The sequence below is a fragment of the Diabrotica virgifera genome, chromosome 1 (genome assembly GCF_917563875.1).
Source record: "Diabrotica virgifera virgifera chromosome 1, PGI_DIABVI_V3a".
In the NCBI taxonomy this organism is placed as follows: Eukaryota; Metazoa; Arthropoda; class Insecta; order Coleoptera; family Chrysomelidae; genus Diabrotica; species Diabrotica virgifera.
The window spans coordinates 257,568,714-257,581,485 of record NC_065443.1 but is presented as its reverse complement, the minus strand read 5'-3'; the positions used below and the strand labels follow the sequence as shown (position 1 = coordinate 257,581,485).

The following is a 12,772-nucleotide window of genomic DNA, read 5'->3' as shown; positions in this document are numbered from 1 at the left end:
TTTATTCTCATATTAGTAATACTTAAAAAAGGTATACTTTTTCATCTCCCTAAACTCAACCGTTTTCTAGATAAACGCATTTTAAATCTGCGATACACCATCATTTTTAGCATAATATCATTGTAGTTACACCCGAAAAATAACTTAATACCATAATAATTGTGCCAGTTCTCAAATTTATGTCATTGCATCGCAAATTCCATTTGAAGAAATTTGCGATACATTTTCGGATAATTTTATGGTTTTAAGTTATTTTTCGGGTTTAACTACAATGATATTATGCTAAAAATGATGGTGTATCGCAGATTTAAAATGCGCTTATCTTGAAAACGGTTGCGTTTAGGGAGATGAAAGAAGTATACCTTTTTTAAGTAAAACTAATAGGAGAATAAAACTTTTAATATCAAAATTATACAGAGTGAGGAATAAAAAAAAATTAACGTAATAAATGAGTGCTGAAAGGCGTATGTGGCGCCCTCTGGGCAATGCATAATTTTTGGTAGGGAATTTAGTTTTCTCGACCCAATAAAACCCCACATACCAAATTTCATGTTGATATCTCATACCTGTCAGGAAATATTCAATAATAAATAAATAAAAGTTAAATTTTGACACCCTGTATCTCGGTAAACGCCCCATTATTTTTGTCCGACAAGTGATCCAATATGCATTACACATGTAAAAGAACAGTACAAAATAAAAATGACATATGTGGTAATAAATAAAAAAATTCCAGGAAACTGACATCTTCGGCGCATCCGACTGCGCATATGCCCCGTAAAAATTGTCCGACAAGGTTACCACATGATTGTAAAAAGATTTTATGATATATACCGTTAAAATTATCCATGTGGTAATAAATTTATTATTTTCAAAAATTTGACATATTTAGCGTGTCCGACGCGTCATATGCCCCAATATTTTTGTCCGACAAAATTGTTTTCGCTGTTTATATGATAAAAACCATTGATTAAAATAAAATGACCAATGTGGTTATAAATTTTTTTCTTGCATAAAATTGACAACTTCGTGACCGCTTGACAGACAAACGCCCCACTGCCATGTTGTGCTAAGCTCCAAATTTGTCCGACTCCACCCAAATAACAAGCACAAAAAGTTTCAACGGTGTGGTCATAAATAATAATTTTATATGGGGGCCTAAGAACTATAATTCTCGATGTAACCATTTTCAAAAAGTTGCTAGTTTCATGTACTACGCAGAACGCACTGAGGATGATCTGATCCAGATTGAAAGCGTTGTGCAAATCCTATTGGATGACTTTTAATGTTTTTTAATAAAACTTTTTTATACCATTATACAAACGAAGTTTTTACTTCTGTATGATTTTTTAACTATGGTATACAGCCAGCTACTGGGATTTTCCCATTAATTTTGTTAATATATTTTTTAAAAATCACTTTAACATTTTTCCTCTTTTCTGGATTGAGTACTAGATACAGATATGTACTAGTACTAGATACTAGATACTAGTACTAGTACATATCCATACCAGTGTGAATTTTACTACACGTAATTTGCCGTGTAAAGACAGAAAAAGTAGAGATAGCCGTAAAATATTTGCGAATTATGTACCGATGGCGTTAAAAAAAATAATTATTAAAGACACAGTTGCTATAATGGTAGGGGAGCAAAATATGCTAAATGTGCAGTCACTCGAGCGTTATGGGGACCTATTGGGTTGTGAAGAGTATGTCCTAAAACCAAAACAAGTTAAGTAAAGTTTTCCATTTTAGTGGGGACTTTCCATTTTTAATTAAATTTTCCATCGTTTTTTACATTATAGCGTCATCGGTCCATAATTCGAAAAAATGTCTCGAATAAAAGTTACGTATTTTTACGTAAGGAATCCAAATCTGAAATAAAAAAATGGGGGCTCTCATTTAAGATTTTAAAGTAACCCCCTACCCCACCTCCGTAGGGGGTCGTGTTTGGTGCCATTCGATAGATTTTTCAAAGATATTGAATAAGTGTATTTTTCAGTTTTTCGATCTGATGTTTATTTCGCGAAATATCGCGGGATTCGTATTTAAAATATTAAATTTATCCTCCATCCCTCTTCGTGGGAAGTCGTTTTTTGGATCATTCGAGAAATTTTTGAAAAATATTGAGTACCTACTTATTTTTTTAAAATAAAATAAAAATTACATTTTTATTCTTCTGGAATTTACCAGCTGAACAGACGGGGTCGTGAATTGTAAGTTTTTGAATTCCCTCTTTTCTTCTTCGCTTCAGCATCCATCTGGCTTGCAATTTTTAGAAGCCATGGAGGTGTCACCAGGGAAATGGACCAATAATTTTTCAATTTAAAAATCTTTTAGTAATATTTTTAATATTTTTTAATATTATCAACGTTGCTATTAGGATTGAAAACTATACCTTTACATTACCTTAATTATTTTTTAGTTTTTCGATCTGTCATTTATTTCGCGAAATATTCGCTTTTTTTTTCTTGTGAGACTTTTGGACGATTTCGAGTTGTTCTAAGGATAGATTCCCCGCCCCCCCTTTAACGAACTTCCTAGTGTTAAGAGCTAATATATGGTAGAGGTACATTTTCAGGGTACAAGGTTTCTCAGCATGTAAATAAGTATCGTTCGCGGTAACAATCCTGTACTAGTCCAGGATTACTTCGCATGCGCACTTTAAAAAAGAGCGTTCGCGGTAATCGAGTTCTGAACTGCTAGTCCGGGATTTTGTCAGATTTGTCGTTCGCGGTAACCGAACGGCGTGTTCGGAACCAGTCCAACCAATCCTTGGGATCTGAAACGAACTCGGGGTCCGAATATGCGCAGTAGGAATTTCAAAATACTTACAAACATTTCTATATTGTCCTATATTTCTATATTAGGCTTTAAACAGCTGATTTGTAGCGGTGTTTGCTTTTCATTCTGTGTTTATTTCATTTGTTTTTAATACTGTGGTTTAACTCAAATGTTTAGAAATTTATTGATTGTGATTGTCAATAAAATCTTTTTTACATACTTTGATGTATAATTTTTACAGTTTAATATGATCATAAACAAATAAAACATTTTTGAATATGAAGGAATATGTACTAAATACTGTGTGTCTCTTTAAAGTTAAATATTTATTTTATTTGTGATACAAAAATAACCAATGTAATGTAAAATTTACTACTTGAAAAAAATGAATAAAATAACATAGGTATATCTATGAAATCTTTATTAGACGAGGATATATATATATATATATATATATATATATATATATATATATATATATATATATATATATATATATATATATATATCAATCGGTTTTAAAACGTCTTGCGACGTTGTCCGATGCCTAATTTCCATGACACTCTATCATCCCATTGGCCCTCTCTAAGATCTCTTGCGCTCATCGCCTTCGTTACTCCCTCTCTCCAAGATTTCTTGGGTCTTCCTCTTTTTCTGCGGTTTGGTGGTACCCATTGCATAATTATTTTAGGGAGTCTTGAGTTATCCATCCTCTGGACGTGTCCGTACCATATCAGCTGTTTTCTTTTTATATCTGTTGTTAGAGAACCGTCAACCCCCATTCGCTGTCTTATCTCATCATTACGTATTCTCTCTCTGCGTGACACTCCTACTGATGTTCTAAAAGCGTCCATTTCTACTGCCTCCAGTTTTCTTCTGTTGTTTTCGGCTATCCGCCAAGTTTCTGCTCCGTACAATAGACTGCTTTTAATAAGAGATTCGTAGATATTGTGTTTTCTTCTTTTTCCTATTTCATGATTCCACAGTACGCTGTTTAGACAACCTATTGTTTTTCTGGATTGTGTTATTCTTCTCTTTATTTCTTCATCATCTTTCCCCGTTGTGTCAAAAACGATTCCTAGATATGTGTAATGGTCGCAGGGCATGATGATTTCATTATTACTATATTATTACTTCAGATATTATTATCGATATTATTATTTCAGACGAGGATACCCTAATATACAGGGTGTAACGAAAATACAGGTCATAAATTTAATCGCATATTCTGGGACCAAAAATAGTTTGATTGAACCTAACTTACCTTAGTACAAATGTGCATATAAAAAAAGTTACAACCCTTTGAAGTTACAAAATGAAAATCGATTTTTTCCAATATATCGAAAACTATTAAAGATTTTTTATTGAAAATGGACATATGGCATTCTTATGACAGTAGCATCTTAACAAAAAATTATAGTGAAATTTGGACACCCTATAAAAATTTTATGGGGGTTTAGTTCCTTTAAATCCCCCCAAACTTTTGTGTACGTTCCAATTAAATTATTATTGTAGTACCATTACTTAAACACAATGTTTTTAAAACTTTTTTGGCTCTTAGTACTTTTTCGAAAATTCAGTTTTTATCGAGATATTTTGAATATTTGTCAAATCCACCACATATTTGTATATGGTTAAGTACGATTATGGAGACTTGGTAATAATATGAAAATTTTTACATTTTTAGGTATATTTTGAACCGTATTAAAAAAGAAGCCATATCTCGATAAAAGTTGCCTTCTCGAAAAAATACAAAGAGGCAAAAAAGTTTTAAAAACATTTTGTTTAACTAATGGTATCGCAGTCATAGTTTAATTGAAGCGTACACAAACATTTGGGGGGTTTAAAGGAACAAAAGCCCCATAAGATTTTTATGTAAACATATTAAAAAAGAAGCCACAACTCGATAAAAAATGCCTTATGGAAAAAATACTAAGAGCCAAAAAAGTTTTAAAAATATTGAATTTAACTAATGGTACCACAATAATAATTTAATTGGAACGTACAGAAAAGTTTGGGGGGGTTTAAGGGAACAAAACCCCCATATAATTTTTATGGGAAGCACAAATTTCACTATAATTTTTCTTTAAGATGCTCCTGTCATAAGAATGCCACATATCCATTTTCAATAAAAAATCTCTAACAGTTTTCGATATATACAAAAAAATCGATTTTTATTTTGTAACTTCAAAGGGCTATAACTTTTTTTATGTGCATATTTGTACTAAGGTAAGTTAGGTTCATTCGAACTATTTTTGGTCCCAGAATATGTGATTTAATTTATGACCTGTATTTTTGTTACACCCTGTAATATATTGATAAACAATACATAATATGGACGTTAATGTTAAAATACTCCATGTAATTAATAACAATACAATAAGTAACAATAATAATAATTATTATAGACAATACCAGTAACCAGTATAAAGAGAACAAATTTTTTTCTTAGAAAAAGTATTTGGAGAATGTTTTAATATATTAAATTGAAGTGAGACCATATTATGGTCTCGTAGCTTATTAGAACCACTAAAACTTATAACAATAAAAGATTTCATTAACCATGCCTATTCATACTATAAACATATATCTGGTTGATCTGATCTAATTAGTAAAATGTTCATGCAAATCTGAATTAAAATAACAAATTCATCAAAATAAGATGGATACATAAAAACTAGGTTATAATAGTGTTATGGACTAGTTCTAAATTCGTTTGCGGTGAAAATCAATCCTGAACTGATTCTGAACCGCGCTTGCGTACAACCTGAGTACTAAGAGAATTCATAACTAGTCCTGGACTTGTACAGGATTGTTACCGCGAACGAAGCTATTATCTGAAGCGCTCGAGTAAGTGCAAAAATCCTCGCTTGGGCTCCCTTACCATAATTGTTTACTTTACATTATGTTCTGATTCCTTTGTATATGGATTTAAATTTTTGGAACAATTAGGTTTGGGCTCCGTTGTATTGGTTCTCATTTGTTGAACAATCGTCTCATGGTGTTCCAGGTCCATCTGCAGGTAGGAAGATATAATTTATGTAGTTTTTTTAGCAGTGGAGTCCGTGTATGTTTTTCTCCTCGACAAAAATCCATTTTTTTAAAGATACGTTAACAAGTAGTGATATCACAATCATCATCATCATCAGCTCTTTATGAGCCAAAGCCTTCTTCAGAACAATCCTCCATTCTCCCCTGTCTCTGGCAACTCTTCTCCATGCTCTAATTCCAATAGATTTCAAATCATTTTCTAGGTTGTCTTGGTACCTAATTCTCGGTCTTCCTCTTGCTCGTTGTCCTATCGGCCCTCTTCGGTCAAAAACTTTTCTGATTATGGCATCTTCCTCTCGTCTGATTACATGACCTATCCATCTAAGGCGTGCTACCTTAATGAATTGTACAACGTCAGGTTCTCCAAAATTTCTATACAGCTCAAAGTTGTAACGCCTGCGCCACAAACCTTGTTATTTTATGCCACCGTATATTCGTCTTAGAATTTTTCGCTCAAAACGTTTGAGCAGTTCTTGGTCATTCTGAGTAAGTGACCAAGTTTCTGAGCCATATGTTAGCACTGGTCTTATTAGTGTTTTGTAGACAGTCAGTTTAATTTTTCTAGGTATTTTTGAGACCATCTGTCTTCTTAAGCCATAGTAGCACTTATTGGCGAGCACTATCCTTCTTTTAATTTCTCCACTGACATTGTTATCTTTAGTTAGCAGCGAGCCTAAGTATATGAAGGTGTCGACACCTTCCAGTTCTAGGTCGTAAATTATTATTCTTGTAGGTGTCGGGTTGCTTGACCTAGTGCAAAACATATATTTGGTCTTTTGAACATTTATATTTAGCCCCATTCTCTGTGCAGATCCTCTTAACGATACTTCATACAAAAGAATTTACAAAATGTACAGAGAATTTGCATCCTACCGAAGTATCTATGTAGAATTATATTTATGTAGTTTAGCAGTGGAGTCCGTGTATGTTTTTCTCCTCGACAAAAATCCAGTTTTTTAAACATACGTTAACAAGTAGTGATATCACAATGGAGGGAATAAAAAGAGCCTCTCGGAGATGAAAAACAATAAATCACTTGGAGAAGATGGGATATTGGAATACTCATAGAATAAACTGAAGAAGGAGGAGAAACATTAATAAATGTGTTAAAAAAGATGTTCAATGTTTGTTGACAAGAGATGTAACTCCCCTTCCAGGGAATACGTAAATTCGGTCCCAAGAAGATTACGCCCAAAATAACGAGTAAATTGGGCCCCAAACTTTGTTTCTACCTGACAATGCATATTATGTAAATTCGGTCCCCAGTAAATTATTTTATGAGGGGTTCAGTAAATAATAACATCTTGTTAGGTATTGAATAATTTCTGATATATTCAGTGGCGGCTCGTGAGTTTTACAATAGGGGAGGCTCTAAGTATAAAAAATCTAGACAAATTTGCACTAGCAAAAAAATGCACCAAAAATGTAATTTAAGGCTCCATTTGTTTTTGACCATTTTTATTTACATTTCACCTTACGGGAACCCTCCCTCTTACCGCATGCTTGCATTGATAACTGAGATGTAGAATAACTTTTGTAATTAATAATAATAATATTGCTAGAATTATTGATACTACAGGATTAAATCTAAAATTAACGAAATTTTTCGAACTTTGAGTTATATTTACCCCACAACGATAGAAGTTCCTTGTAATTGCCGCGATTAATGGAATCATCCCTTTCATCGTGTCCGCGAAAAGCTAATTCTTGCGAAGCCCAATATATTGTTATATCGATAAGCCTTTTTAAATTCATCCCCTTCTCCAAAACCTGATTATTGTAAGTAATTATGGCCTCTTTTTGAGCTGTATCTGAAGCAGTTACTGTATTTTGTTTAGCAAAAAGTTTTAATTTACACGACGAAAATATGTGATCTTTAGATTTGGAATGTCTTTCAGTTGAATGAGGTAAACTTATTAGATCTGAATATCCTATTTTAGACCACGTTGTATGTTCGGTTTGTGTTGAAAATAAGATACAAGGATAGCAAAAAACTTTTTTCCTCTTAATAGACCCGGTTAACTAGTCCTATTTATTATACCAATTAATATTAAATGCACGATTTTGACGATTACCTGAGGATTTAATAATAGTTAAATTTGGCTGTGGTCTTCCTAAGGTTTTAATAATATAAGCTTTGTTATACGTATATACTTAAAGTATTAAAATTATTCCTGAGCAGCCAGTCAATTACATATATCTTCAGATATTTTGATTTCGTTTAACTTATCCATTTTATATAAAAAAAAACAACGGTACATAAATTGTAAAAATAACCTTACCAAGCCAATAACAACACAAATAAAAATATATGAATTACAAAAATTCACCAAACACTAATTAAAAAGAAATAAACTGATAAAATCACACCAAGAAATACCCTGACTATTAACTTCCTTATAGAATATAAGTAAAAACACAAGTGAGCCTAATTCTGGTTTAGCCTCCCTTGCATTATAGTATGACGTGAAGCGGTATTAATATTATATTATTACGTTTCTCTATCGAGTATTAGAGCCAAACCACACGGACCACGCTGCAGCGCTACTCTGTGGATCCACAGAGTGGCTGAAACAGGCGATTTTCTAGCCTGGCGACTACGCTGCGAAGTGGATCCTTTGGAAGGGTGCGGCGGGTAATGTAATGGGTGAGAAAAAAAAGTTTGTTCAAATGATTAAAAACTTGCCGGCTATTATTTTTTTTTTTTAAAGTGTGTTCGTCAAATCAGTGTTTGTAATGTCCATAGTTTTAAATATTTTATAAAATCTCATACTTAAATAACTGTAATACTTAAATAAACTCCATAAATGGAATTAAGAAGAACGCGACAAAAACAGCTATATCACAGAAAGAAGCACATACAAAGTCAACCAGTACATCTGGTATCCTATAAGTGTAAAATAGTTTGATACAACCTGACAACCGAGTGAAAGTGAAAAACATGTTAGCTTGCAACCCTCTTTTGATTGATATATTATCGTTTTGTTTTCAACAACAAACAATAAAACCTTTTTTGACCTAGAATGGGACCCCACTATTTCACATAAATAAACAAACAAGATTGTGAATACCTATTTGTTTTGTTCAGTTCAAATGCATCCAATGTATAATAAAATGTAGGTAAATATAAATATGTAATAGAGAAAACATTGCTTATGGATTTATTGTTTTCGATAGGACCTTCTTTAAAATCAGAAACAAATAATTCAAAGATGACGTCTTAAGTGCGCCCAATGCCTCGACAAGTTCATCCATGGTAAAGGGTACAGCCCGCTCAGCTTCCTCGTCTCTCCGTACACCATGCCACCTGCCCGCGGGAAAGAGCTCTCGTGTTACCTCGAGCTTCTTATCCATAGGCATTTCATACGAGGGGTACGCATGGAACTTTTTCATGGCGATCCTGTATCCTTGACCCCAGACGTCGTCATCCAGTTTTTCACACAGTTTTCTCCAGTGCCTTCTCTTTTCTGCACGAATTTTCCTGTAGAGTTCCCTCTTCCGTAGGCGGTACTCCTCCTCGATCTCCTCGATGACATCAGGATCGACTCCTGCTCTGCCCCTTGCTCTCGTTAGCCTTCTTCTCATGACTATACATTCATTTCTTTGTGTCTCGATGTCCGCGTTCCACCAGTAGGGCATCTTGTTTATATCTCGGCGACCCCTCCTGCTTCCCTCCATCGCTTCTTTAATTACCCTCTCCAGGTTTTCGACTGTCGGTGATTGACCCTGCATCATGCTAACTCTCCATTTGATCAGCTCCTCGTATACTTTCCAGTCATTTCCATCGCCGCATCCGCCTCCCGACGTACCAGACGCGCGGACTGCGTTATTAGTTCCCGCCCCGACTATCGAGAATCCGATGTACTGATGCTCCGTTCCGGTGTAGTCTGGTAAAACCTTCCAGCCTCTTGCTTTCGCCGCTATTCCTTGTGTCGCCATAGTCACGTCGATGTACGTACCTGTACCTCTCCTAACAAACGTAGGCGCCAGACCCGTGTTCAGTACTACTAGATCCAGAGTACCCACCCAGTCGGTCAGTATCCTGCCGCGAGTGTCGGTGATAAGAGATCCCCACTCCGCTGCTTTTGCATTAAAGTCTCCCAGCACTACGCATTCTCCTCCTGTGTTCCCCACTTCCTGCATGATCTCGTCCATCTTCCTCTCATACTCACCCACTGTTATGTTCGGAGAAACATAACAGCAGACCAGCTGCATCTTCTCTATCCGAACGATCACGTATCCTTCCTTCGGTTTAATTTCATACACTCGCAGCTTTCTATTGTAGATTCGTACAGCGGCCCTTCCAGTCGTATCCACAAACCATCCTCTTTTCTTAGCCGCTGTTGGGTTTGGCTCCGCCGTCACCAGCACGTCGATATTCTTTTCTACGGCGGCAGCCTCGGCGAGATCATGTGCTAATCTCGCCGTTCCCACGTTCGTTTGTAGTACTCTCAGCTCTCGGATCTTATTTCCTGTGTTCGCCATTTCTTACACTCGGACTTCTTTCACGCTCTCTTTCATACTGTTTCCACTCGCGCGCTCTTCCTGGGACTAGTCCTTAGTGGTCCCTACTTTCAACCAGTCGGTTGAACTTTGGACATCTTCTTGAATTCGCCACATGCCCGGTCACATCGCAGTTGAGACATCTGATTGTTTCTGTCTTGCATTCCGACGCTATGTGACCCTCTTTGCCGCATCGGAAGCAACATCCTCTTCTGTTCTGCCCTTTACAGTTCCATTGCTTGTGTCCAAAGGCTAGGCATCTCAAGCATCTTGGTATTTCTGTCCTTGCTTCTATGACCCGACAGGAGGTATACTCTACCCTAATTCTTCTCATTCTTAGGATCTTTTCGGCCGCGTCTTCGTCGACATCCATCACTGCACTCATCATCCCTCTTTCTCCACCCCGTGTCTCGGTCCAGGTTTTTACTATGTCACATGCCCGCTCTTTACCTGCTGCTTCCTCTGTGGCCTTTTGGATCGCATCCTCCGTTGTGTTGGGTGGGATTTCTTGCATCAAGATTCTTCTCTTTACGACGCCCCCTTTTGCCACTGCTCTCGACACACATGTGCTACCAGAGAGGAGTTTCTTCACTTCCTCCGCCATTTCCCTTCCTCCTCCCAGTTCCAGTGATATTCCTTGATTTCTGGTGTGTCTGATCCTTTTTATGTCGATGGATTTTCTTCCTGTGAGGTTACTTTTCACTTCTGTCATAAGGTCCGCAAATGATTTTTCCTTGTTTTTGCTGATAAGTACTACTCCACATTGTTCTCTGGGCTTGGTGTTAATGTTTGCCCACCCTCTTCTGGATTTTTTGCCTAGGAGCGTGATCGTCACACCCCTTCCTCTTGCTGCCCACTCCAGGATTCTCCTCGATGTCTCAACTCCTAGTGATGTTGGCGTGTGGATTCCCACTCTTTCTCTTCCTAGCTCCTCCATCTTCTGTACCAGTTTCCTGCATGTCTTGAGGAACTTCACCGACTCGAGTTCTTCCTTCTTGTTTGGGAGAAGTTTGAATCCATATTTCTCCTTGTCAATCCACGTTCCATCTACATGAGCAGACATCGTGACTCTCACAGTTCCCAGGTCTCCATCCTCATCTACCTCCGCTGGAACACCTGGTAGGTCAGGAAACATACCTTTCACCGTTTCCATGGCTTTTTTGTCCTCGTCGTTGTTGGTAACAAATACTGCCACGTCTGCTGCTATATCAGAGATGTCCCCCTCTTTCACTTCAGTTCTTTGGAAGACTTCCTCCGGCCAGTCCTCATTTAAGAACTCTGTTATTTCCTCGTACTCGCATATTGCCATTTTTTCCGTGATGGCGTCCACCCTCCTTTTAATGGCTTCTGGGTTCTCTAGGTCCACTTGAACACCCATTGTCGCCATTTTCTTGACTTTCAAGGGCTCCATGTTCGTCTGCACACCTCTGGATGTCGTGCAAACAGACTTCCTTGGAACCTCTTCTTTCTTCTTGCTTTCCTCCAGTTCCTCGGTATAATCGAACAACCGGTTTCTCAGGTTGTCGACCTCCTGCTTTATGGCAACCCTTGTATTTGGCACCTCAACCATGAGTTTTTCAAGGGCCGCTACACTATCCTGGAGGCGTTCCAACTTTGTTCTTGCATTACAGTTGGGTGTTTGCTCCTCTTCCTCCGATTCATCATCGGAACTGCTGTCAGAGCTGCTCGATTCCCCTTCTTCCCTTGCGTTTTCTTTCCTTTGACTCTTCGCTTTATTTTTTTCGTCCTTCTGTCTGTTCTCTTCTCCCTCTTTTTCTCTTCCTATTCTCTTTCTTTCTTCTTCTCTCTTGGTTTGCAGTTCCTCTCCTACTTCCCTTGTTTCCCTCTTACCTTCTCTTTCTTTTCTCTTGCTTCTGTTTGCGCTGGTTCTAGATCCGGGGTCTTCCTTTTCTTCCACTTCTCTTCTCCATCTTTTCTCCCCTTGATTCTCGTCCCTTTCTTTTTCCCCGCCTCTTCTGTTTTCTTTTTCGCCCCCGCTGCTCTCTCTTCCGCCTTTTTTGTTTTTCTTTTTTTGTCCCATCTTCCTTCCCACGAGTTGGGTCGTGTTGATCTGTCCAGTGGGGCAGTGCGCCCTTGCCCCGCCAAGGTTGTTTTCCCCTCGGGTTCGCCCATCTGATTCTACCTGAAAATCGTCAATAGGGCTTTTCATCGATTGTCATTTGTTTCAAGCTTCTGTCATTATTATGTTGTATAATCTGTGTTTAATATTAATATACACGGATTATACGACATATGGCAGAAGCTCGAAACAAATGACTGTGAATGAAAAGCCCTATAGAAGTTCACCTAATGTCTAATAATAATTTTATTCATTGTAACATATTTATTTAATTATTCTATCATTGAACATTCAATCAAACTAGCTATCATAAACGTCATTTTAACGCATTGATACATTTTTAATAAAAATCAT

General features: G+C 36.9%; 1 protein-coding gene across 1 annotated transcript; it reads right to left on the bottom strand.

The window, feature by feature from the left end:
* Nucleotides 1-10,393: 10,393 nt before the first annotated feature.
* Nucleotides 10,394-12,508, bottom strand: LOC126893343 (uncharacterized). The gene has a single exon (XM_050663412.1). The coding sequence runs from the start codon at nucleotides 12,506-12,508 to the stop codon at nucleotides 10,394-10,396; it is 2,115 nt and encodes a 704-aa protein (XP_050519369.1).
* Nucleotides 12,509-12,772: the final 264 nt, after the last annotated feature.

Coding starts and splice junctions, on each gene's coding strand:
- LOC126893343 (XM_050663412.1), bottom strand. CDS start 12,508: ATGAAAAGCCCTATTGACGATTTTCAGGTAGAATCAGATGGGCGAACC.